The sequence below is a fragment of the Antrostomus carolinensis genome, unplaced genomic scaffold, assembly GCF_000700745.2.
Source record: "Antrostomus carolinensis isolate BGI_N321 unplaced genomic scaffold, ASM70074v2 scaffold29586, whole genome shotgun sequence".
NCBI classification, from domain to species: Eukaryota; Metazoa; Chordata; class Aves; order Caprimulgiformes; family Caprimulgidae; genus Antrostomus; species Antrostomus carolinensis.
Genome location: NW_010322981.1, coordinates 1,807 through 27,303, shown reverse-complemented (window position 1 = coordinate 27,303; position 25,497 = coordinate 1,807). Strand labels below are relative to the sequence as shown.

The following is a 25,497-nucleotide window of genomic DNA, read 5'->3' as shown; positions in this document are numbered from 1 at the left end:
TGCGGTGTGGTACCCAGCGAGGGCAAGACGCTCAAGATGTCGAGGAATGTAAGTGCTGCTCGGGCCGGTCCTGCCGTTGCCCCACGCTGCGTCTGGTGGTCTCCCGGGTCGACCCGTTCCCGCTCCGGCCGCTCCCCCGGTGGCCTGTCTGTGGCGAGGGGCCCTGTGCAGCGGGGGGGCCGCTGTCACATCCCACCTGGCATCTCGAGATGAGCAAAAGAGAAGCCTCGCTTCCTCCCTTGGCTACGTGTACTGATACTGCCCTGAAGTTACTTCTTGGTTGTTCCCTGCAGCCAGCGTCCATACAGAGACTGCTGGTAGATATAAACCCCTGGGCTTTCGTGCTTTAATGTGTCATGGGTCAGGACAGCAATAGCAATTTCGTTTATAAGCTGCCTCTTTTTGTTGCCTGAGATGCAATTATTTTAAAGTATGCAGGCACTTTTCCACTGGTGAGGTAAAATGTAACTTGTTATTTATAGCTATGTTTTAGCTGGTCTGGAATTCAGAAGTATTACTCAGTTTGTCCTGGCCTGAATATGGGGTGTGGACACCAAACCGGGAGCCTAGAAAGAGACTGAAGAAAGCTTGAAGGAACATGTTGAACCACTATAACAGCAATTGTTACTTTCCATTAGGCTTGAGTTGTATTTATTGATTGTATTTTTGGTATCAAAAGTGTGATAAGGCATTTAATAAGTGTGGCAAGGTTTTGGTCCAAGGCAAGAGGTGCTACTCTGTAAAGCAGCAGTATTAAAAAAACCAAAAGACTTATTTTGAAACAGAATGCCTTTCTCTGTCACACCAATGTTGTATTTTTTGGTTTATCTCCAACAGTTCTCTGACACAGGCAGCAGAAAAGAACATGTTAAAATCACAAGTGAGTCCAAACCAGGATTCCTGGAGAGGCTCAGTGAAACTTCTGGAGGCATGCTGATTGGACTTGTGACATTTCTTCTGTCTTTCTACCTTCTTTTTACCAATGAAGTAAGTGGAGTACTGTCAGTGTTTCTACACAGCTTTAAAATGTCACAGCTGAGGTGACATTCAACTAGTTTTGCATTTATAGGCTTACTAGAATGATCAAGTTAAAGCTTTATTACTTCATGAGAAGAGGATAGGATAGCGTACTACTCCCAGTTTCAGTGACTTTGCAGGAAAAAGCACACCATAACATAGTGGCAAGTTAAGGAAAGCTGCCAAGTAGTCATATGGCCCTGTAGAAAAAGGATCATAATAGGCATAATTTTTGCAGTTATTTGTGAAGAATTAATAAGGTAAGAGTTGAAGGGCAATAACTTTGGACCCTTGTAGGAATAATCTATGTGTGTTTGAGCAGCTTAGTCAATGTTAATCATCTTACTGCGTGGGTAAGAAGTACTGCCCCAAACTCTGTCAGACACAGAAAGAGAGAGTGGAGAAGTACAGGTGTGTCTCAACAATATGCCTTGAGTATATAAGCATTTCTTGTGGTCTTCAGATCACTTGTCTGCTGACCTTTTTCACAAAAAACTGCTGTGCCATTGATTCTTTGCAATTTGATTTTGCTTTTCTTAATTGCAGGGACGAGCTTTAAGGACAGCCAAATCTCTTGATGAGGGCCTTTCTCTTGTGATCCCTCTTGGTAGCATCCACAGTGTGTCTCAGCAGAATGAAGGGAGATTGGTGCACTTAGCTGGCGCTCTGAGTACACCTAAGGTAAATACAATAGTATCTTAAAGAGATGAGTATTTCAAGCTTAGAGGGAAGGAAAAGTCTTTGCCAATTAAAATTATGCTTGATATCCAGGGAGAAAACATGTAGCTTCTCTCCTCCTCTGTAAGCATTGCTGACTTCCACCCAGGCTTTGTTTCTTGGCCCAGAATCAGGGAGATGCTTTGATCTCCCTACACCCACCTCTAGCTGTGTTTACCCTCTCACTGCCTTTTGTGGATAATTTCAATTCCCCTTTGTATAGGGAACCTGTTGTATATTCATGATACTGTAAAGGCTTCAGGCTTTTGCAGTACAGAGGTTCTTCACGTTCTGACTTTTCAGCAGTGATGATATTTTCCATGGTCTGACTGCTTTGCAGAAGGTAACGTAGCACAGCAACTTCCAGCAAAATAAAATCTCCCCCTGGTTTAAACACTTAAGCCTGCGTACCATTAGCCAGGATTTCTGGTTTTATTATTCACTATGGCAATAATTTTTCATGATGATTCTTTAAGTCAGTTTTATCAGTGATATAAAGAAGCTCCTTTTTGTCTTTCATAACATTTATACTATATTCAACTGTGTGTAACACAGAACTAATTATGTACAGCGAGATGTGTAAATGCGTTCAGTAATAAAAGTACAGAGTTCGTGAGGTTCTGCATTTAGACTCACTTTTATTTTCTTTAATTTTTAAATAGCCTTTGTTTGATCCCAGCTATGGGCTCTCGGTTCAGGCTGTCAAGCTTAAGCGTACTGTGGAAATGTACCAGTGGGTAGAACATGAAGATTCCAGGTAAGTGAAAGTAATTTTTAAAAGTTGTTTATAAAGCTCTTGTATTAACTGGATCCCATCACAATTTTTTTCCTCTTCCCATTCCCTGCCTGCTAGTTGATTAGCAGAATCAAAACCATTGTCCCAAAATATTTGGTCATGATTTTTTTCAAATGAAACTTTATAATCCTCTTTTTCCCTGTATCTGCTGAGCCTTTACTGCTGCTGTTCTTTAAAACTTAAGCATGGACCCTCAAGCAATTTTTTTTTCTCTGTGCTCAGAAAGGAAATACAAAAAAATTTTTGCTGAATCCAGAAACTTCGTAACATTTTCCCTTGGCTTTCTTCCACAATGACAATGATTTACTTGTGGATCTACAGAACTGTAGTGAGATGTTAGCTACTCTGCTAATAGTTTTAAGTTGTCTTGCTCTGCTAAGAGGGAAAACATTTCTGTTATTGATAATAATTCCACTGACAGTAGCATAAAAGTTACTAGCTATTATGTAGGTCTGACTCCACAGAACTCATGTTCCAAATATCTTTTGTGCCATACAAAAAAAAAATATGATTGATAGGTTGTGAAAGTGTGAAAAACAACTTTGTAGTTTTAACATGTTCATGGTGCAGCACCTGTAAGGGACTCATTGATTTAGGTCAGCTTTTCTCACTGTCTTCAATACTGGTTGTTCTGCATTGATCTAGTCAACACCTCCTTGTTAGCAACAAGGGAATAAAAGGGTTGTGGCTGTTTAGCATTTGTGTGTAGTTTTCTCTTTGTACAGAGAATCTGTCTTCAGAATAGGTAGTTCAGAGAAGGGTTAGTTTACTTGTAAAGATAAGTTTGTTTTGTCTATTTCATTTTTAAAGTGTATTCTGCCCTGAGCAGGGGTGTGTGTGCACTGTTTTGCTTCTCATCCCATCCCTTTTCTCTGCAGGGAATATGAAGAGAATGGTAAGATTGTGAAAGAGACAAAGTATTCATACAGTAAGTTCAACAGAAAGTCCCTTTTCTTTTATGCATGTAATTTTTGACTTTAATGTGTGTGTATTTTGGTTTTTTGTTGTAAACTCTGTATTTTCTTGTTGGGAAAGAAAGGAAAGGAATGTAAAGAAATAAGCAAAAATTCTGTTTCCTAAACAAATGGCAGGACCTCCCTTTCTTGAGGTAACTGAGATGAAAAGACGTGTGCTATTAGCAAGAAACTACTACAGAAAATCTAAGTCTTGTCTTTGAAATCCTTAAAGGTTCAGAGCAGCATCTAGGGATAGGATGCTCCAGAGACAGGGCTCATAAGGTCCTCAGTGACAGGAGATGGACAGAGAGGGGAGTGTGTTCAAATCTACGCTTGCAATTACTCCTCAGAAGTGGAGTAGTTAGACATGTGTCAGGACTGAGAAGAGAATAGATGGGGAAGAATGGTGTAGCTTCAGCCCATGAGACAGCCTGTTGAGAGTCTGTGTAGGTGTTGATACCAGCTAATTAAAAGCACCACCACTTTCTGATGTGCCCTGTGGCTTTTGCCGAATATTTTTTTGGCAGGAGCAGAACTGAGAACATTATTCTCATCTACCCAGTGGCAGAAAAATACTCTGAGTCATTGTGTATCTGGGGACCGATCTCTGCTTCATTTATCTCTGATTAAAGCACATGGAGGTGTAACATGGGTGTGCAGCAGTTTCTGGGTGTGATCATAAAAATACCCCAGCTCAGTGAAGCACGGGACCCTGCAGCATGGAGATGTGTAAGGAGCAAAGCTAGTGGTTGTGAGCTGTGAAAAACAGCCTTACAGAGGCAGGGAATAAAAATAAATGCTGTTTAAAAAACCAGCTGCCCTCTCAAGATTGATGGATTCTGTCCAGTAAAAGTCTGGATATTCCTAGATGTGGTGGGTTAGCTTTGTCTGGCAGCCCAGGGCACACACAGCCACTTGCTTACTCTTCCCCTCAGCAGGACTAAGGAAGAGACTAAAAGTCTGGATATTCCTAGATGTGGTGGGTCAGCTTTGTCTGGCAGCCCAGGGCACACACACAGACACTTGCTTACTCTCCCCCTCAGCGGGACTAAGGAAGAGATTGGGAAGAACAGGAATGAGAGAGCTTGTGGGTTAAAATAAAGACAGGGAGATTGCTTGCCAGTTTTACCATTTTGGGCAAAACAGGCTTGACTTGAGCAAAATTAATTTATTGTCAATTAAAATAAATATTTAAATATTTATTCAGATGTTGGGTAAAGACATTTGCTCTTACCCTTTCCCAGGCTCAACTTCACTCCAGACACCTCTCCCCTTGCCCCCTTACCGCCCTGTTTTCACCACAGATAACACTCGCTCCCTTTAGTGGGGCAGCAAGCGGTGCAGGGAAATTGCACCGCTTGCTGCCCCACTAATTTGGGTAAACCATCCATCGGTGTGGTTTACCACCAGTACATAGTGGTTTTTCTCTGCTGCTCTTTCCTTTTTACACTTTTCCCATGTTCCAGAATGGACTCTTCACATACTGCACTGAATATCTGCTCTGCTGTGGAGCGTTTTCTCCTCCAACTTTGGTGTTCCCTCTGTTGTTCCTCTTTTTTGTTCCTTCTCTGCCCCATTTGTTGTTTTGTACCCTTTCTTTAAAAAGTTTTCATGGAAATGCCCTGAACTTCACTGATGTGCTCAGCTGTGGCCTGTGGTGGGGTTGATGTGGAGCCAGCTGTATCCAACACAGTGCATCCCCTGCAGCGCCCACCACTGCTAAAGCCTTGCTACATATCCGATACACCAGAATATCCCTTACAATGATCCCGGCTCCACTGTTTAACCAGACTCCCTTTCTTTCCTCTCTACTTGTTCATGAAAGTAGAGCAAAGCTATATTTGATGTGGAAGCTGCTCATAAAAGGGACTCTAATTTTGTAGGAGTTATTAGAAACCTACTGGAATCTGTTCTGGGATGTGGGAAGGCTGCTGTGGCCTGAACAAAGGCAGCAGTATGCATTTTTGGTAGTGGGACATACAGGTACCATCTCTCTGTGTTGCTTGACTGCACTGGAATTTGCTAGTTCCAACAGAGCTCACAGCCTTTCCTTGGAAACCAGATTATTCCCAAAGAGTGGAGCCAGGAATCAAACCCAACTGCAAAGCTCCTACTGAGCAGAGTGGAGTTACAATTTTATCGCCAAAAGCCCTTTTTTCTAAATCCTTCCATTCCTTGTTAATATGCCAGGAAGATGGATTTATGTATCAGTGCAGACTATCACATGCATACTTTGATGTAAATATTGTTACTGCAAGTGTAACAACTGATTCATTGATTTGAAAGATGTCTTCAGTAACTAAGATCTGAGTGGCAATTTTTCCTGTTTTCTCCTCAACCTTCATATCATTTTCTTTAGATACCGAATGGAAATCGGAAGTTGTGAACAGCAGAAACTTTGATCAAGAAATTGGACACAAAAACCCAAGGTAATTTACCACCTAGTGCAGTCCTTCTAGATTCTGTCACTGTGTCTGATCAAAGATGAAAGCTGAATGATTAATCTTCATGACACAGTGAAGTAGATGGAAACTGTTGGTCTTTTGGTAGTTGGGGGAGCTAAGGCACAGAGGAATTAGAGAGCAGTTCAAAGCTGCCTAGTGGAACCAGAATTAAACTATCCATTAGTTGGACGTCAGACTACTATTATAATACCTCTGGACCATGTGGTCTCCGTGTAGGAGAACTTGAATGGGTTCCTTTCTGACTTTCATTGTTTGTTAGTGCAGTCTGTTACTAATTCTTCCCTCTATTACAAGTACAAAGTTAGAATAACAGGCAGCCCATGAGCTAGTCACACCACTTGCATGCTGCTCTTCTAAGCAGGCATGTATGAGTTCACAGGCTTATTTGTGGCAATCGCTCATATATAACTTGTTTCATGTATCTCTCATCTGCAGCATTTTAGTTACACCACAGTGTGCTGTTTTTAATGCTGAGTTTTAGCTTACTTGTCTTTCTCACAGCACCTTCTTGGTTCCTTAGGATGCAGGATGCCATCTGGCAAAAAAAACATTATGTGTGAATGAAAAGTACAGCCAGAGAGATAGTAGGACCAAGATTTCAGAAACTTTGAACTTTGCAAAATCTTCAGAACTTTGTTTTGGTTCTGTGAGCTTATCCAAATACACTGCCCTTTATTTAGATGTACTGCTTCAGAAGGAAAAGCAAAGATCTCTGTGTTTTTATTGTAATTCCCAACTAGCCGACTTGTTTAAACAAGAGATAATGCACAGATGACAAACTTGCTTTGTCTCTCTTCTCCATGCACACGTTTTTGTTAATGAAAATTCTCCAAGCCTTCTCCAGCAAATGCAAATTTCCAGTTGAGAGTAAGAAACACTTTTGATTTAGTGCTGTTGCAGTACATAATTTGGAAGTGCTGCAGCTAGAACATTTCATCTGGGTGTATTGGAACAAACCAAGGAGACTGAGCATACTGTGGTGGAACATTGCTTGAGACAACATGGTGTATACAGACATGCTGAACTTTAGAATTCATGCCTAGCATTAATGAGACTCTATTTTAAGTGTGTGCTACATGCCATCTTCCTTCTGTTCATCTATCTTGTCTTTTTATGCAACTTAGACATTTGTGAAAATAAAATCTATTCTTTACTGCCAAGAGATTCTGGTAGTACTACTTATGAGAATGAAGTCAAGTTTGCAAGTAAAGGATTCCTGAGTTTGGAATTTAATTGACTTGGCCATGATGTAGAAGTGCCTTTATATAGTGAAGGTTTATGATCTAGGTTTCTTAATTTAGCAGGTAAGATCTAGCAGTTGACAATGGAAGCTAAATAAATTCAGGCTAGAAATAAAGTGCATGAACAAGTGTAGAATCATAGAACGGTTTGGGTTGGAAGGGACCTTCAAAGGTCATCTAGTCCAACCCCCCTGCAGTGAGCAGGCACATCTTTACTAGAGCAGGTTGCTCAGAGCCCCATCAAGCCTGACCTTGAATATCTCCAGGGATGTGGCCTCCGCTACCTCTCTGGGAAACTTGTTCCAATGATCCACCAACCTCATATTGAAGAACTTTTTTCTAATATCCAGCCTAAATCTAGCCTTTTTCTAGTTTAAAACCATCACCCCTCCTCCTATTGCTACGTGCCCCTGTGAACAGTTCTTCCCCAGCTTTCTTACAGGCAGTGTTCAGGTACTAGGAGGCCACTATAAGGTCCCCCCGGCACCTTTTCTTCTCCAGGCTGAACAACCCCAACTCTCTCAGCCTGTCCTCACAGGAGAGGTGCTTCAGCCCTTTGATCATTTTTGTGGCAGTCCTCTCGACTTGCTCCAACAGGTACACATCCTTCTTGTGTTGAGGGCTCCAAAACTGGACGCAGTATCCCAGGTGAGGTCTCACCAGAGCAGAGTAGAGGGGCAGGATCACCTCTCTCGATCTGGCCACACTTCTGATGCAGCCCAGGATGCAGTTGGCCTCTGGGCTGCAGATACGCATTGGTGGCTCATGTCCAGCTTTTCATCCACTACTACCCCCAAGTCCTTTTCCTCAGGGCTGCTTTCCAGCACATCATCTCCTAGCCTGTATCGACAATGAGGATTGTCCCGATCCAGGTGCAGGACCCTGCACTTGGCCTTGTTGAACCTCATGAGGTTCACCTGGACCCACTTCTCCAGCCTGTCCAGGTCCCTCTGGATGGCATCCCATCCCTCTGGCATGTTGAGTGCCCCACCCAGCTTGGTATTGTCAGTGAACTTGGTGAGGGTGTAGTTAAACGTTGCAGGTATTCATCTAGCAATGTGATTAATTCATTATCACTCAAAACCTCTTTATCACCACGGAACAGCTTCCTAAGGGTTGAACTTCATTTCAGCCCATTATAGGTTCAATACAGAAAAAAATAGTGAAATCCTATAGTGTGAATGGAAGGTCAGGCCAGGGGATGAGACAGTCATATCTTGTTTTAACTTATTTTAATGGCTCCAGCACTGTGAAGTCTGGACACAGTTCCTTGATGGATTTTTTTTTTTCACCTCGTGACAGTCATTTAGCTCTTTGAGTTTCTCTGGATGTTTGACATAGTACCTTTTATGCTCTTGTGTGAGCCAGCACAGGCAGGACACAGGAACAGCCACAAAACCATGGATGAAATGCAAAGAGTAAATTTATTTTCATTACCTCACCAACCAGGGAATCCCTGAAGCAGAGCCCAGGCAGAGGCACACAGGCAGGGACGCAGGCACCACGGAGCTCGATCCTTGCTAGAGCATCACCAAACTTGTATTTCAAGGATTCATGTAGGAGTAGTTTACCACTGTGCTTTGATCCTTCCCACAGCAGGGAAGGAATCTCAAGCTGTTTGATAGGGTGCCTCTAAGTCTATCACAGGCCTCTGTTATCTAAACACAGATGTGCTGCTTGTCCAACACTCAAGGCTAAACAACAGTTAGTACGATACGTATGTTTTTCTGCTGCAAATCACTTAAGTGTGTTTAAAATCCTCCTCGCCAATTTTCCGTTATTTTCCCACATTGCCATATATTACATACTGCAGATCAAGGGTTTGATGATAATTCTGGGACTAATCAGGGACTCTTTCTGTTCCCCCAGTGCCATGGCTGTGGAGTCTTTCACTGCTGTATCTCCTAACGTCCAGGTTGGCAGCTTTGTTCTTTCCAAGGGTAAGGATTGCTTTGTACTGGCTTTGTGTCTGCTGTTGCATCAGCAGCCAGCTTTGGTTCTTTCCACAATGGTAGTCATTTCAAGTGATAATCAGGAAGCCAGCCAGAAGATTGCCTGTTCCAAAGTAGACACCAGACCTGAGCTTGATTCTTTATTCTGTTTAGGCCTTGTGGATAAAATCGATGACTTCAAGCAGTTGAGTTTGTCACACCTTGAGGATCCACATGCTGATGTTACCCGAGGAGGAGATTACTTCTACCACAGCGAGAACCCCAGGCGTCCAGAAGTAAGATGAGAAAGATAAACCAAAGCAATGATTTGTGGAATTATGTGGGGGGAAAAAAAAAGGGACATGCCCCATTTTTATTTAAATGTGCAGAAATTGGAGTGCAGGCCATCACCTAGGATGAACCCCTTAGTACAGTCCTTCAGCAAGAGTGTTTCACTTGCAGGGAGCTTCTGATCCTGCCTACATCTTTGTCTTCTGTTTTCTTGAGTCTGGCATGCTTTTAAATGGAAAGACATGGGATGGTGCTGGGAGGTGGGTTCTACCTGTGCCTTTCTGTACTCAACAGAGAACAATGAATTAGCTTGCTGTCAGCTTGTGCTGCCTGCCCTGCTCTGCCAAAAGATGAAATGAGAAGGGATGAACATAGGATCTCATTGGTGTTAACGTGCTCCTGCAGCTAATGTAGAGAGGGTATTGCAAAACAGCATTTGAGCTATCGCTGTTTTGGCTGTCAACTAGGCCTGAAAGAAAGTATGGCTTGGAAATAATTCTGGATATTCTCTGGCTTGACATAAAATTTCAGAAGAAGTGTTGAAACATAAAAGGTGTTCTCATGCAGAGTTGACTTTCCTGTGATTCTTCTTTGTAAATAAATCTTTCTTGACTTCCAATATTCTCGTTTGTAGGTAGGAGACCTTCGTGTCTCGTTCTTCTATGCAGGTCTGAGTGGAGATGACCCCCATTTGGGCTCTGCTGATAAGGTGGGTCTTCATCTCTTTCTTTATTTTGCAACCTCTGTTTTGAGAGAGAACATCCTAGATCTGAGGAGAAAACCCTATCCTAGCAAACACCAGGACCCTCGGTAACCAGTAAATCTCTTGCCCTTTCTTCCAAGGTGACTGTGATTGCCCGCCAGCAAGGTGATCAGCTGGTTGCATATCACACCAAGGCTGGATATGTCCTGCAGATTCTTTATCCTGGAGATCTCTCTGTGGAGGTGAGATACCACAATGTACTAGTGAAGGGTTAAAATTGGAAATGGTAGTGCAGAAGCAGCAAGGGGGATAAGCTCTCATTCTCCTTCAGACCTACTCTATGGGAGGAGCTACCTGATGTAAACACTGGCTTTTCTCTCTCCATTTTCTAGGAGAACATGTTATAACCTGTGTTTCCTTCCAGATTCCTGCACATTTTTTGTGTTGCAGCAAAATGCTGTGCTTCACCCACTAGCAGTACATAATCTGGCTATAGTTATTCCTGATGGTCTTTTTAATTTTAAAAAGGAACTGTTCCTAAAATAACTGTGTGTATATATATAATTATTTTTTTTAAATCCCTTGTGCTGCTGCTGAACATCCTTTGCTTTAAAGGCTGTTTGTGTGTCTTCTCATTTTGCCTTTATTTGCTCTTCGGTAGTTTCCCACTTACACATGCAAGCACATGCTTTTGAAAAGGTTGTATGTAAAAATAGTAAAAATCAGGCTTTAATTAAACAAACCGTAGGAGCTGTCTTCTCTTCAGCTTCTAATTACAGGAGTTTGGGCTTGTTTGAAATGTTTATTGCTATTCTGGCTGAGAAAGAACCTTCAGGCAGAGCATTATGCTCCAATAAATCCTGCATGCTCCAGCAATTTGGTGATTCATTTACTCCTTTTAGTAGGTTTGTTTCCATTAATGATTGTTTCATGCCCTGCTTCAAAAATCCCAGATGTCAAGAATTTACAGGAGCTCCCAAAAGCAGTTAAAAAGGCTTTTGTTTTGCGCTGAAAGAGAGTACCCCCCCCTTGTGCCCCACTTTGAAATCTATTGCAGTGTGCTGCAACACTGCGCAAAAAGACCCTGCAATATATCTTCTACAACAGAATTTGTACTCCTAAAATGCTGTTGTCTCATAATACACTGGAATTGAAGAGGATCTCGAAAGAAATTTTAGATGCAGGCTGCATGTAATGGTGTTTGCTTTCAGGAAGTGTTTCAGAAAGAGCACGAGAGTAACACCATGAAGACCTGGGCCCTCCGTGCAGCAGGCTGGCTGGCGATGTTTGTAGGCATCAACCTAATGACCCGAATTGTTTACACTTTGGGTAAGTTTTTTGCAGAAAGGTAAAATGATTTAGAAATAGGATCATAATCCTTAGAGAGTCCTTTCTTGCTCACACATCCAATTAATTCATTTGGAGGTCAGAAGGAATTTGGTTTGAACTCAGGTTGGATTTGATCTGAAAGTCACTGTAGGCAATTGCAGGTAAACAGGATCCCAGAACTGGAGGGTTATTTTTGAACATTAAAAAAAAAATAAAAATGCAAATATCTATTTCCAGTCTCAGAAGACGGTGCCTCAAACTTGTATGAACTTCAGACATCAAAGCTATCATTTGCTTTGTAGCTGTGAACTCTTTTTTTTTTTTTTTTCTTAGTTATTTATCCATATACATGTTACTGCAAGATTTATTGTTGCTAGGAATTAATTTTTGTGCAAGCATATTGTATCAGTTGCCCTAGACTAGTTCCATAGTTGCAAGGCTATCAGTCTACTCTGCCTCTCAGGCCTTGGACAAGACTTCAGACTTCATTTTGGATTATTAATTATCAAATGCCTTGAGGATACTCTTGCCTTAGATGTTTAGCTGTTGCTTAATTATCAAATGCCTTGAGGATACTCGGCTGAAATGCTTTATCCAGTGCTCTTGATAGATAATTTGAGTCTTTTGATTGCAATAGTGTGCAAATCCCAGGCATGAATAAGACTTCCTTTTAAACTATCATCTTGTCAACTACTTTATCCCTTGTTTAATTCTTTCTGCAGTGGACTGGTTTCCTGTTGTGAGAGATCTGGTTAACGTTGGATTAAAAGCCTTTGCCTTCTGCGTAGCCAGTTCGTTGTCGCTTCTGACCATCTCCATTGGTTGGCTCTTCTACCGCCCTCTCTGGGCTTTGCTGATGGGGTTGCTCTCTGTTGTTCCAATTGTGGTTGCAAAATCTCGTGTTCCACCAAAGAAGCAGCAGTGAGGAGGAGGTGGTTGGTTTTTGCACTGAATCCTGGTTAGAAACTTTTGAAGTGCATTTCTGTCCCGGTGCCTGCAGCACGCTTACAGCACATCACGATTCAGCAGTGTGCACCCAGAGCTTGGGAGGGGGCTTGAATGTGGTTGTTACATGTTATCCATGAAAAACAGGCCTATAGGGTGCTGTTTGTAGGAAGTCAATGACAACGACTTCGAGGAAAAAAGCATTTTGAGGTGTCTGTATTGGTTATAAGTCAGTGAATGAGCAGATTTGTACCTCTTGCCATGTACTAATTCCCCATGATTTAAGAACTGGCAAGTCCTCACTGATAGTTGGGGCACCTTGTGTATTACAGAGAAAATTCCAGCTTCATCACACGGGCCGTGATTAGATATCCTTAGGAGATACGTGTGTATACCTGTCTCTGCCTTCTCTTGTATGCACAGTTATGTATCATGTACACTTCTTTGGCTGATGCATTTGGAAGTGTACGTGTTCAAAGGGAAAGCACAACGTGGTTGAATTTCACGCAGTACTTCAGTAAATCATGTACTTTTGAACTGAGGATTTTCAAAGTCACTTAAAATAACGAGCAGCCAGGTTAGCAGTGCTCTGAGTAGGGTGGATTTGTCAGAAAGCATTGATTTCCCCCAACTTTTTAAAAGTCTCTGAAGTTGTTCTTGGTTAACCATCCAAAATGGTAGCATGGACTATACACCACTGCATAACTACTTCAAAAATTTAACTTTGAATTGCACTTAAGGGGATACGCAGAAGTCACTCACCTTTAAAAATAAAACCTGCTGCCTTGAAACAAAATTAGCTTTTATAATTGAATGTATAGTCTTTAAAATATTTGGGGTTGTTTTGCTGTTCTTTCTTGAATTTCACTTAGTAAGAACAATGCACATGCTCCATGAAATTAAATAATCAAAACATTTTTGCCTCATTAGATTTCATAACTTCAGTAGTCTGAATTTTGAGCTTCGTAGCATGTTAGAGGAATGCTGCCTTGTAGCGTTGTGATGGCTCATGTTTACATATTTCTGCTGTAACCAGTACTTGAGATTAGAGACTATCTTGTACTGGTTTTAAATCTGTCTCCACCTATCTAGAGTGTGGCTTCCAGATGTGTCCTCCCTACACTACAGTGTATTGTTTGTTTTGGTTTTTTGGTTGGTTTTTTTTTCTGTAAGTATACATAATTCAATACAAAAATAATGTCTTCTCTTCTGAAATCCAGTTATAACTATCAGGAGAAATGTGTTCCTTGTACCAAAGAAACTTAACTTGAACATACATAGAAGCAAATGTTTGCTACAAAAGGTACCAAACTAGAGAACTGTTATAAATCATAAATGTTTTGAGAAGTAGTAATTATTTTATTAGCCTTAATTCTTTTCATTCTTCTGGTGTTTGAATGTTGTCAGTTCAGTCTCATGGCTTAGTTCTGCTGGTCAAAGCAGTACTAGTGAGAGAAAGGTTCTAGGAAGTGCCAGTGGTCTCATGCACGCAGCTGACATGTTGGTGATACTGTGCAGTCTGCCTGCTGCTTGCTTGTACTGACCTTTGCTCCATCCATTAAGAATTGCACTCCACTGGGGAGAAAAACCAAGTGTTGGACTGCTGTTTTACCAGTGTTGCAGGAAATGAACCAGTGTTACCGGGTTAGAGATGAAGATACGATTTTCTACAGACGTGCTGAGCTTTTCTATATTAATAAAGTACAACTTTCAAAAGGTTGAGCTGTAGGCTGCTTCTTCATTACCTTGAAGTATTGCATGTTTCATGTCCAGGAATCGTGTTCAGGTACATGAAGGATTAGTCTGTATCTTCCACATCAACTAGTTTTCTCTTGCTGGTTGAGATAAATGTGCAGGTGGGTTTTGTGTCGCCTGCAAATATTTCCCCATTTTGGGAAGCAAGTTCCTAATGCCAGCAAGCCGCTGTCTGGTCCATGTGCTTCTCCATGATGAAAGGCTGATTCCAGGCTACTGTGGTTTTACTCCTGTTACCGACTGCTTCAGTAACAGTAACTTCCTTGCCTCCATATGATTATTTCAAAAATACGATGGTTCAACCTCACTGGATACAGCCTCTTATATTTTTAAAGAGACTGAGGGTTTAACCTATGCATTGAACAGCTTAAAATACTTTTGTCTTATGTACTTATGTGTGCACAGGAATGATGCAAAATAAAGTGAGACTCCTTTCACTGACCAGAACTTCACATTTCCCAGGCCAGGTGTGCTGGTGGAGCCAAGGCTTCCTTTCATTGCATGTACACAAACAATGTTTCTATAGAAACAACTGAAGCAGTATTTCTCTTGCTTCCATACCAAACTTGGACAGAACATGTACTGATTTGTCTATCATCTTCCCTTTCTGTTTTGGTCTCCCTTAAAGCATATTTACTCTTGCATCTTTTGCATGCTTATGTTAGGAGAGCTGGCTCCCTGGGGGCTGAGGAGTAGGATCCTGCCCTCTGGATGTTATTATAAACAGGCCCTAGACTCCTAACTTCATTTATCTCTCTTGAGTGTCCCAAGTTAGGAAGTGCAGAGTCACTCTGGTACAGCTGGTACCAGCCTCCCCTTTTAAGCAGATGAAAAATTACTGATCCCAGTAGGAGCTGGACTTGGGCCCTCCCATTCAAAGTGCTCATCTCAGGCTGTATCTTGTTGTCACGATGACTAACACAGAAGGAACCACGTCCTCTGGGCTCTGCAGTTTTACCAGTTCATGAAAGATTAAGAACTTTTCTTGAAGCCTTATGTACAGTTCATGTCTGCCCCCCCAAACCTCCACTTTAGGTTGCTTTTAAAATTTATTTCTTTAGAATTTGGTAGCAAAACCTAGAAACTCAGCATGAAAACCCTTTCACATTACAACAGTTCACAAGCAGGCAGCTCTGTGATATCCTGGGACCTGATTTGTGTCTTCTGGAAATACTACAGTGTGCTCTTACCCTTGTGTGAGAGTCCTTCCAGGGAACCAGAGCTGCTTACAGAAGAATGAGCTGGCTGGAGGGGAGGTGTTACAAACAACATTTCTCTTTCTCCATACTTTATTTTGATCTACAAATACAGTACAAAAATAGAGGTTTTTTTCTGAACATAATTAAATGTAAGCCATTTTCTTACATTCCAATCTTTCTTCTCTGACCGTGTCCAGCAATGACTAGACTGTATTTCCCACTATTTTTAAAGAGAGAGTGTCAGTGTAATTTAGTTATAAAAATACTGCAAAAGATAGATCAGCATTTCTTCTACAAAACTGCAGGAAAAGCTTGTGTAGATTTAACATTCCTCTCTTAACAGTTTTTAAATGCTTAGGTACTGGGTAGCATTTAGAAGAGCTCTCTGGTTGCAGTGAATTTCATTTCTGACAATGACACGCAGCCACTTTTACTTGTTTTGCTCCAGAACATACCCACTTGGTCTTGATAAAACAAAACTGAACCAAATATGTAAACATTCAAGTTACTTACAAAGACGTATTTAGCCTTAAGTTTGAAATGAGGACAGGGCTTCTCCCTTCTAATGCACAATATTTCTGAAAGTAAAGAAAGACTGTAGGCTGAAAAGCCAAAACTGAATTTTCACAAAAGGCAGGTATTGTTTAGAAAGTAACTTTTCAGATTCCTCCAAAGCTTGTTTGTGTGCTTCTTTACACCTTAGGGGAAGTACTTCCCCTTCTGTGATGATGAGACTAAGACCCCTACTCTATTCACCACTGATTTAGATAAGGTATGAATCCAAGAGGGTGTTAGTAGTCCTTTGGCCAGCTCACTGCAGACTGTTCCAGAGCAGCTGCACGCTTTCTGGGCAAGCAGGAAAAAATGGAAAGCAGAAAAATGGAAAAAGACAGTGCTAATGAAAGGAATGCCTCAGGAAACAATTATTAGTGCCAAGTGACACAAAAGAGAGCAGAAAACCCCAACAGCCCAAAGTGATCTTCTTAGAAGGTACAACTGCACCTCTGTTTCTCCTAAGTCCAGGGACAAAAGCATGAACCTAATGACCTGTGATAGCAAAAGAAACTCCTGATTAGGTTGGTCTCTGATAGCTCAGAAACACAAGTGCACAGGAAGACAAAGTCCTTAAGTGGCAAAGGATACTTTTGTTGTGACTATGATTCTTGCATCTGGAAAATGACAAAGAAATGCTTGTTCTGATCACAGTTTCTCAAAAGGGAACAACTGTGCTGCTTCTCCTTTCTTTTCTCGCTTGCTCTTTCTGGTTGTCTTCTCTTCTTCTTTTTTCTCTAACTGGCGATTCCGGGGCCAAGAAATGGCCACACTCCTTACTGCAGTCTCTGAACTCGGACCTCCTTCTTCATCAGGAGAGAACCCAGCTCCTTTCTCTGTCTCAGGTGCTGATGGCTCAGTCTGGAAAAAACAGGTGTGCAGATTGGAAAGTTGCTCTACAAATTGCTCAGAACTACCCTTTTCTAAAAGGGCTTGTCTTCTGTCACAATGATGCTCAATGACATTACAAAAGTTGTCTGCTCTGGTTCGGGCTTCTCACCCAAAGCAGTGTGTTTCTGTTCCTGGATGTCAAGCATTCTTTCAACACAAGCAAAATATTTTTGATGACAGAAAAATAAAAATAAACCTGCTTTAAAAACATCATGCCTTTCACCTTTCTCAATGGGGAAAAGATTAAGAACTAAAACATTGGACTTTGTAACAAGAAGCCGCCCCCTCTCATCCTGTTAGCTACTTGCTGGGCTAGTATAGGAATAAATACAGGAAGGGGGTATGTCAAAACAGAAAATAATACAAAAAATTATGCTAGGGGAAACACTAATCTCTTGTTAAACAAAAATGAATCTTTCGCAGACCACATCAAATTTCTGCTGTAGTTTTTTTTTACTAGTTGCTATTCACATGCTAACAACAGGAAAGAAAAATATTTTTGAGCAACTGCAGTCTGGAAGTTCTACACTTTACAGCTGAGAACACAACATATTGGAAATTCTGGAAAAAAAAGTATCTTGGTAGAGAAAAACCATCCTGAAAAATAAACCACTAAGAGATACGCAGAATACCTTGATGGAATAGCGTTGCTTCAGTCTCTCTCTGATGAGAAGTCCTTTTATCAGCAGCTTCCAGTTCCCCAGAGCTCTTTTCTCACGCTTCTGTGTGGGATTGTTATTGAAAAGAGAAGAATTTACTACTCTAAGTTTCAATGTATTTACACCCACAGAAAACAGAAGTTTGAAGATTTCAAACCACCATTAAAAAAGCACACACCGACTTAAATGTGTCACGTTAAAAGATTATAGGCCAGTCGGATCCTTAAAAGTAAAATGTATTGAGTGTCTAATTATCTGCTAAATACATGAACTACTGTCACTCACCTCCTTCTCCTTCTTTTCTATTTCTGCTTGTTCATTCTCCCAGGCAGCAATGAGAACATCTTTATACTCCTCACAGACAACGTAGCCATCAGTACTAGGAAGGAGAACACAATCCTCTGTCAGCTACTAGAAGAAAAAAGAAAGGGAGCAAATGCCTGCTGACCCAGCCAAACCAAAAGCTACTGAATATTGACAGAACTGTCTGTCTGTCTCTTAGGATCTAAGTATGTAACTCATCACGTGTACTCCTTAACACAGGGTACACAACTTCTGCAGGACATCAAAATCTGTCAGCTGCAACAAAGCAGCTTTACCTACACTGGGTGCGAGTAGCCGCCATGAAAATCAAATCCAGTGATGGCTTGAGCACAGTCAATGTCCAACTTCCGCGCCAATCTGTTCAGATTTGGGAGTCTCAGCTGCACACAGCCAATGGGTAACATGGATGGCAGGAAGAGATAGACATTTCCATATTCATTCCGAGGAACCTGTTATTGTGAAATTAAAGAGAAATGGTGATACTCCTGCTCTCTGGAGAGAAGTGAAAATCCCTGATGCAACTCAGGGACTCTCCCTTCTTTCTGACCTACTACATTCCACTCCAGTATTTGATTAATATTCACATGACAAGGCACAAGCCTAGATTTTAGCTGCATGGTTATCTCCTAGCTATGTTCTCTGCACAGCCCTTGCTACTCAGGCTGCAATGCAGAGAATTAGCTAAACAAACACAGGCTAGGAAAATTAGATCAACAAAATTATAAAGTTAGCAGTCTGCACTGCTAGCACTCATTACTTGTACTCAGGAAAGAAAAGCCTCAGTGAAGTTTTGACCATTTCGTCCTAGGTACAGTTACCTCTGAACTCTTAATCCTGAATCCAGATGTTACTGACTGATCTCACCTCTGAAACATGCAAGTCCTGCAAAAATAAAGCTCATGGCTCCATACAAAACACTTCCTTTAACACCAGCCCTCTGCCTTCCTAGCTACCTTTCCATCCACTGCTATAGGCGGCTGATACTCCTCTGTCTGCCAGCGACCAAACAGTGCCAGGTCCTCTTTGTCCCGGTTTGCAGGCTCCGCAAGGCGTGCCTTCCTCGCCTGGTTGGAAAATCCTTTCACCATCTGTGCAAATACAATGACCAAGCCTGTAACACCCCAACAAGCTGCCAGTGATTTCAGACTTTCTTAGGATATCAAAGGAGAAGGTTATAGGACAGAAGAAATGCCAATTTCCTAGCTTCAGTACCCATTGCTCATAACTGATGACCCACAGCACCTGTGTGCACCAGGGAGCCAGATCTGGAGTTCATATGAAACACCAGGATGCCTTTGAAGAAGATGAAAAGGGTGCAGTTCTCCTAGATACCATTGGGGTGGGAAGAATAGATAGCTGGACTTTGGATAGTATACAGGAGCTATAGGAACAGTAGGCAGACAGCTTCACAATGCAGCTACCTCAAGCCATGCAAGCAAGTAAGAAATCTACATCTGCTGACAGAAAGAAAGCAAAACCAAAACAGAATTGAGCTTGGAACTTTAAAGGGCAGATGTGTTGCACAGGAGGAAGTCAAATCCTTTTACCTTGTAAGGCACTTCCCCAATCCTCACCACTCGAGCTTTCTTCAGCCAAGTGTCCCTGGAGTGCAGCGTATGCACACAGTCTCTACAAAGAAGGAAGAGGGAAGAGAGAGCCTCCATAAGAGACTTACAAACTGTTATTTACATGTTAGGAATGGTAAAAAAGCTGTAAGTGATACGCAAATGCTGTCTGAGCAGCTAAATGCCTCATCCTGTCTATGCACGTGGCCTGAGACCACTGCTGGTATCATCATTGTCTTCACACAAATTAGCTCTTAAATTTGTTACGAAGGTCACAGTTGCACATGACAACATGTGCACCACTCACCTGGAGTAGACAGCCTCTCCCCTGCAGTACCCTAGGATAGCAGCTGATTCCGGATAGATCGCCTGATATTTCAAGAGGTGCCTCTTCAGGGCATAAAGTGGGTGGTTTTTGTACTCTCCAATTGCTGTTGGTAGAGGTTGATCTTGAAGCTTTACTTGAAACTGTAGGAATTATACAAAGAAGAGTGATTTCACAACTCTCTTGCACTGCAATTTGTAAGAAAATAAGAATTATTATAGTGTGGATCAAAGGGAACAACAGCAGAAACTTAATCAGATCAGCCAACAGACCAAAGCAGTCTTGTTGCAAACAGGTACGTAGATGTGTACCCAGATCAATGTATTTTAAGGACTCTCTCCAAGAAGTGTAATGTTAAACTGTACAGAAACCACATTAGTAAGTTTCCAGCATGGGCTGTCCAGTACTTTTGCTATCCAGATTTCTCTGAACAGCCTCCATTTGATATTATTTTAATCCATCATTATATATTCCCTTTAAAACATGCTCAATCTGAACACTTCAAGCTCAAACACAAACTGACTTCCTCATGAAAAGATGTGTAATGGTTTTTGCCTGAATGAGAATCCAAAGACTGGACTCCTGGCACTAAATGTCCTGAATAACTTATTGCCATTTACCTCATTTTCCTCCTTCTTGTCTCTTTCCTTTTTTTGGACTTCTATACGGCTGCAGTGTGTCTTCCCACCACTCGGGGTCCACACGGCTCTTCCTTGTTACCGTCATCCACACTGGGTCATATCTTTGTGTCACATCCCTGACACTCCCATCGTTGTCAAATCCCACTATATAGAAAAGTGGCTTCGTGGCATAGGTGAAGCACAGCTGCGGCTGGCCAACGTTGCCATGAACACAGTCTACACACACCCACTTGTCCTCACGTTCAAGGAAAACCTCCAGCCACTGGTCCGTGCCCATCACTTTCTTTACCTCCTGCTGTCCATCATCCTCATCACTAGAAATTATTTTGTTTCTCTTTCTCTGTGCATGAGGCAAGGCTGGAGCTGTACTTTGTGCTGGCCTAGGCTCAGCTCCATGTGAATTTTTGGATAGCCTTGATTCTGAAGTCTCAGGTTTTGGGCTTTTTATAGCTGTTACCTTTGACTTCTGGGAGCCCAGTGAGCTCCTTGGCCTTTTAGAGACAGTTTCAAAATCCTCATCAGAGAGATCACTCTCCTCTGAAACCTCAAAGTCCGAAACACTGCCCTCATCACTTCCACTCTCTTCTTTGTAACACACTTTGGAGGCCACTCGTCTCCGGCGATCATTCTTGGGCCTGACTGGCACATCTTTTTCCACTGAACTGCTCTCTTGATTACTAGATTCCTTCTGTTCCTGGCTGCTTGTAGTCAACTTTGACTTGCATGTCCTTTTGGTCTGAGCAGTTTTGCGCTTCTTTGGCTCCTTGTTGTCTTCTTCATTCTCCGAGGATTTTTCATCCTGTTTGGCTTTTCTGCAAGGGCATTTTTTTGCCACAGCTTTGGGTGTTGTGGCAGAGCTCTCCTGTCCCTCAGAGGTACCGCTGAGAGACTGCCTCTTGGATGAGCTTTTTACCTGCAGAGAAAGAGGCTCGGTCACTTCTATTACCATGGCTAAAAATAGGTTAAAAAAAGACTGAAATCAGCACGAGGTGTGTGCAGACCAAAGGTTGGCATGCATGGTCAATCTGCATGTCTTAGGGACATGAAAATTTCAGGCAAATGGCTGAAGAGAGGTGCACTCAAGCAGAAAGTGTTTGCTGTCTAAGTTTTAAAGAAATTTAAAACCACTGAAGCATACAAAGTCTTTGCTGAAACACACAAAATGGGTGTTTTTTTTAAAGGAGAAACCTAATAATTAAGGGTTTGCATCTTCTGCACTATAGACAGAACATTGTCATCAGCCTGGTTCATGCAGTGATACACTTCAAGCTGCAACAGCCGTAAAGTTTTTTCAATCCTACTCTCTAAACCAGTGACCTATTCCTTAATTCCACACACCCAACAAAAACTACCTTTGTTCTTGTTTCCTTGAGAGGAATAGGCTGAAAAGACAGCACGAGGCGACACAGCAGCTGCAGTGCTCGCAGAATAATTAAAAATAGCTGCAAAAGAAAAAATAAAGCATGTTTAACCTTTTTTCAAGGTATATAAAAAAAACCTCTTGAAACTCTTTTACGATCTGGGTTCTGTCACAAATCATTTTCATTCCTACTTTTTACCCAGTGCTGTATACACTGACACAGGGGTAGGTAGCCCAGTTGCTATAGCATTAAAGCACCACACAGTCTTCTCTGGCTCTTAATTTATGGTACTACAGTGACAGGGGTACTGCTGTTAACTCACGGGTGAGGAACCAATTCCTGAAGAGGCTAAATGACCCATCCTGCTGGAGCAGTCTCAGTAGGTCACCCAAATCCCATCTACCCTATTAGTCTCTCATTCTTGAAGAAAACTGAGTAAGATGACTCTAAACCCTGCCTCCCAAAGGTGGCCAAAGCCAACCACGTACCAGCTGAACCCAGCAGGAACACCAGCCTTTCAGAGAATGTCACCACAGTCACAACTGAGTGGCTAACAGCTGCGACCTGGCAACTGCCTTCCTGCATGGGACTCAGCTGAAGCTGCCCAAGCGAGGCTTGCTTTGTCTTTTCCTCCTGTCCCAGGAAGTGACATCTCTGCATTTTTACAGCAAGGCTGTGAAGCCACCACAACAAGAGCTTCCTGCTTTGCAGCAGAGAAGCTGCAACATCCCACTTCAAAAGCAACAGGGCAGAGCTGCAAGCCAGTCACCTGCAAAGCAGCAGCTTGATTCTGCTCTCTCATTTGTCCCCTGCCAATTTGATCTCTGTTTTCCACTCCCTCAGTTGTTTTACCACAATCTCTGTGTGACTTGAAGCAACTGACTCCACTTCCCCTAATCCAATTCCACCACAGAACAACTGTAGAGTTGAAGTCCTTTTGAAGCCTTGGCATCGGGCTGCTCTAAATCAAACCTCAATTTCTTTGGCCTTCAGTGGACAAACTACCAAGCTTCAACTCAAAGATGAGTGAAGAGTTTCTCTGGCTGCAAGTAGGCCCAAGAATTTCCTCACTCAAATTAGAATTTCAGAAGAAATCTATTAAGCTGGTTGTCTTGGATCTACACTGCTAAAGCAATATAAAGAAGCCAAAGCACACTTAGGAACAAGTAGCTCTATACACTGTACGTAAAGCCATCCACAGCAGAACATGGAGCATGCAGTGACACCAACCAGAACTAGAGGGTCCAGTTAGGCATAGTTCAAATTAAGTAACTTAATCACAGAAGGACTCCAGATAAAAATACAACACAAAGAAAAAGCCATGGAATCACCTAAGTCACCAATCTGTTTTCTCCAAATGCATCCCTCAAACACCACTTTGTGTATGACCTGAGAGCACTACAGCACTGATCTGGCATCCAAACTCAGCAACCAACCTTGCACTTCCCAGTCACTTACATGAACCAACTCTTCATCATCTCGTGCAGCATAGATGGCAAAGCGCCTCTCCAAGGTTGACTGCAGGGGCTCTCCTTTTTCAGTGGAAAGCTCATCATTGACAGTGAAGGTTCCAACAAACCTGAAATATGAAACACCTGCTTATTGTCCAGTGTTTGTGACTGTGTTCTTAAACTTCAGAGTTCATCCTTTCCTTCTGTAAAAAGGCCAGACTCTCACCCTTGTATTTAAAATCAGAAAAAACACTGAAAACTGGTAATTACATTTACCCCTCTCCCTGAACCCTGGCTCTTACACTCTGTGTGACAGCATGATTAGGAAAGAGAGTTTTACCATTTCACCAAGTTGGAAAGGTAGAGAAGGTCCACTTGGCCTGCAGGCACTTTTGTGAAGTGGGTGGGGATGATGGATAGACCAATGGCATGAAGATCTGGCTGGCTGCAGATCCTGTTCCTATAGAAACCATTTGCCAATAAACACAAGAGGTGAACCTGAGAGAAAAAAGTTCATTTAGTGAGTTCACAAGAGATTTTCTTTGCTGAACTATAGTCCATGGTAAAGATGAGGAAGGCTTTACTGCTCCTTTTAACAGAGACAGGCAACAATGAAGCCTCCCAAGCATACACAGGGTTGACACAGGGCTGTCTTCAGATCACCATCAGAAGATAGTAAAGCCCTGAAGCCACTGTCAGTGTCCCCAGCTCTACATGACTTACAGTTTAACCCCGGCAGAATGAGCAGATACACACTCAGTGGAGAAATATACACCCTACTCACATCTGCTTTGATTTAGAATTTTACTAATGCAGTCACTGACGTTTCTAACTTACAGTTTAGAAGTCTAAGGAGCATTTTGTCTGTAGCCTTTTTATTTTTTTCACTTCTAGCCATGGCCTCAAATTATTTGATCAAAAATATTTTTTCTTCATTACGAATCAATTCAGACATCTCTATGCTCAATTCTTTGCCTCATTTCCCTGTGATCAATACCTTATGTGTGTCCTCACGAACCTCCTTGCTGAAACGTTTCATCATTCTCCGAAGATACATCTCAAACTCGGCTTTCCTTTTTTCTCTGCATAAGATTACAAGAGAAATGGATGTTGTGGGTTTTCTATGGACCTGCCTTTCTAGATTCCTGAACTGGATCAGTTCACAAAGAGAATCCATCCCAGAGAATCCTCCATGCATACTTAACAAAAGTTTAGTTACAGGCTACGTGAACAGCCATATAGGCTGCATATGACTAATAAACTGTGAAATCCATGTACCCAACTGCTTAGAGCTGGAGTATATTCAGATGGACTAAATTCCATCTAACTTTACGTGCCTACAATTTCCTACCAGACAGCTTTGGACAGCTCTATACTAAACTTAAAACTCACTGTCTGAATTGTTGAACTTTTTGATTACTGCTAGCATTCCATTCAGATTCCTGGAAAAATGGTTTTTTCTTCATTGATGAAGTCTTTTAGCAGCAACAGGTATTCTGGTTGCTTTGTTACAAAGGGCTGGCCTGGGACAGTGCCCATCCTGTAACAGCATGATATCATTAGCCCTTCAGCTGCCACACAAAGAAAGCCTTCCTTCATATAATGCTCACAGATGCTGAGGGCATTCATTTGACCCACCTATTCACACCTCAGGTACGGGCACACAGAGGCTTCCACCTGAGCTGTTAAGATATTTACAGTAAAACAAAGCCGTTCATCCACAGCTCTCCTTGAAGAGAGCTACTACTGTCCCTGGTTTGGAAATGTAGATGCACAATGAAGTTACACGCTTGATTTTCAAGGAAGCTGAAAAACCTCCATTCCCACTAACTTCCACTGAAGATTTTTGGTAAAATTGTCAGTGTGTGAACTGTTCTCCATCCCATGACCTCACATCATTACAACTCAACAGTCTGCACAAAGTAGAATTTCCACCCAGAGCAAGTTAGTGACAGTCAAGACTTAGCATATTTTTAACTTCATCCCTTAATGGCTCTCCACTGCTTTCCCTGTTCTTACCTCCTCTCTCTTTTCTTCACCTGCTCTGGGGTTTCAATCTCTATCTCAACAGGATTGTTTGGCAGCACCACTGCTGGAAGAACAGCAGCTTCTTCTAACTTATCTGTGGTAGGTTCCTGGAGTTCTGGAAAAATAAAATATTACCGAATGATAAGTAAACATGGAACAGATGCCCCAGGGAGGTCTGACAATGAGATAAGAACCTACCTATTTCTTCTCAAATGTTCAAACAACCTACAAACAGAACATCCCCAGTAATTACCAGCTCCTGGATCTTCCATAATACTGTGTACGCTCAGATTTCAAATAACTGTGGGATGCAAGTCACTTGCTGTTGAGGAATCAGCTCAGGACAGTCTAATGG

At 42.0% G+C, this 25,497-nt stretch overlaps 2 protein-coding genes across 2 annotated transcripts in view; one reads left to right on the top strand and one right to left on the bottom strand.

Annotated features, from left to right (window-relative positions):
• Nucleotides 1-22: 22 nt before the first annotated feature.
• On the top strand, nt 23-12,487 carry TMEM43 (transmembrane protein 43). Its single transcript, XM_010170456.2, has 12 exons — nt 23-48; nt 838-987; nt 1,564-1,698; nt 2,397-2,491; nt 3,409-3,458; nt 5,846-5,915; nt 9,062-9,132; nt 9,298-9,419; nt 10,049-10,123; nt 10,258-10,359; nt 11,329-11,446; nt 12,169-12,487. The coding sequence occupies exons 1-12, from the start codon at nt 37-39 to the stop codon at nt 12,369-12,371; spliced, it is 1,203 nt and encodes a 400-aa protein (XP_010168758.1). The 5' UTR covers nt 23-36; the 3' UTR covers nt 12,372-12,487.
• A 3,979-nt stretch (nt 12,488-16,466) lies between these two features.
• XPC (XPC complex subunit, DNA damage recognition and repair factor) overlaps nt 16,467-25,497 on the bottom strand; it is a 10,469-nt gene continuing 1,438 nt past the window's right edge. Inside the window, 14 exon segments of the mRNA XM_010170454.2 lie at nt 16,467-16,758; nt 17,421-17,510; nt 17,733-17,826; nt 18,051-18,220; nt 18,725-18,859; nt 19,319-19,400; nt 19,644-19,804; nt 20,282-20,314; nt 20,316-21,215; nt 21,655-21,744; nt 23,122-23,242; nt 23,455-23,612; nt 24,112-24,196; nt 25,134-25,257. Of these exon segments, the coding sequence (XP_010168756.1) occupies nt 16,546-16,758; nt 17,421-17,510; nt 17,733-17,826; nt 18,051-18,220; nt 18,725-18,859; nt 19,319-19,400; nt 19,644-19,804; nt 20,282-20,314; nt 20,316-21,215; nt 21,655-21,744; nt 23,122-23,242; nt 23,455-23,612; nt 24,112-24,196; nt 25,134-25,257 (2,456 nt within the window). The 3' untranslated portion in view covers nt 16,467-16,545.

Bases quoted from the DNA above. Each gene is read 5' to 3' on its own strand.
- TMEM43 (XM_010170456.2), top strand. The intron at 1,699-2,396 runs GTAAATACAATA...ATTTTTAAATAG, and splicing joins GCGCTCTGAGTACACCTAAG to CCTTTGTTTGATCCCAGCTA. The intron at 9,133-9,297 runs GTAAGGATTGCT...TATTCTGTTTAG, and splicing joins CAGCTTTGTTCTTTCCAAGG to GCCTTGTGGATAAAATCGAT.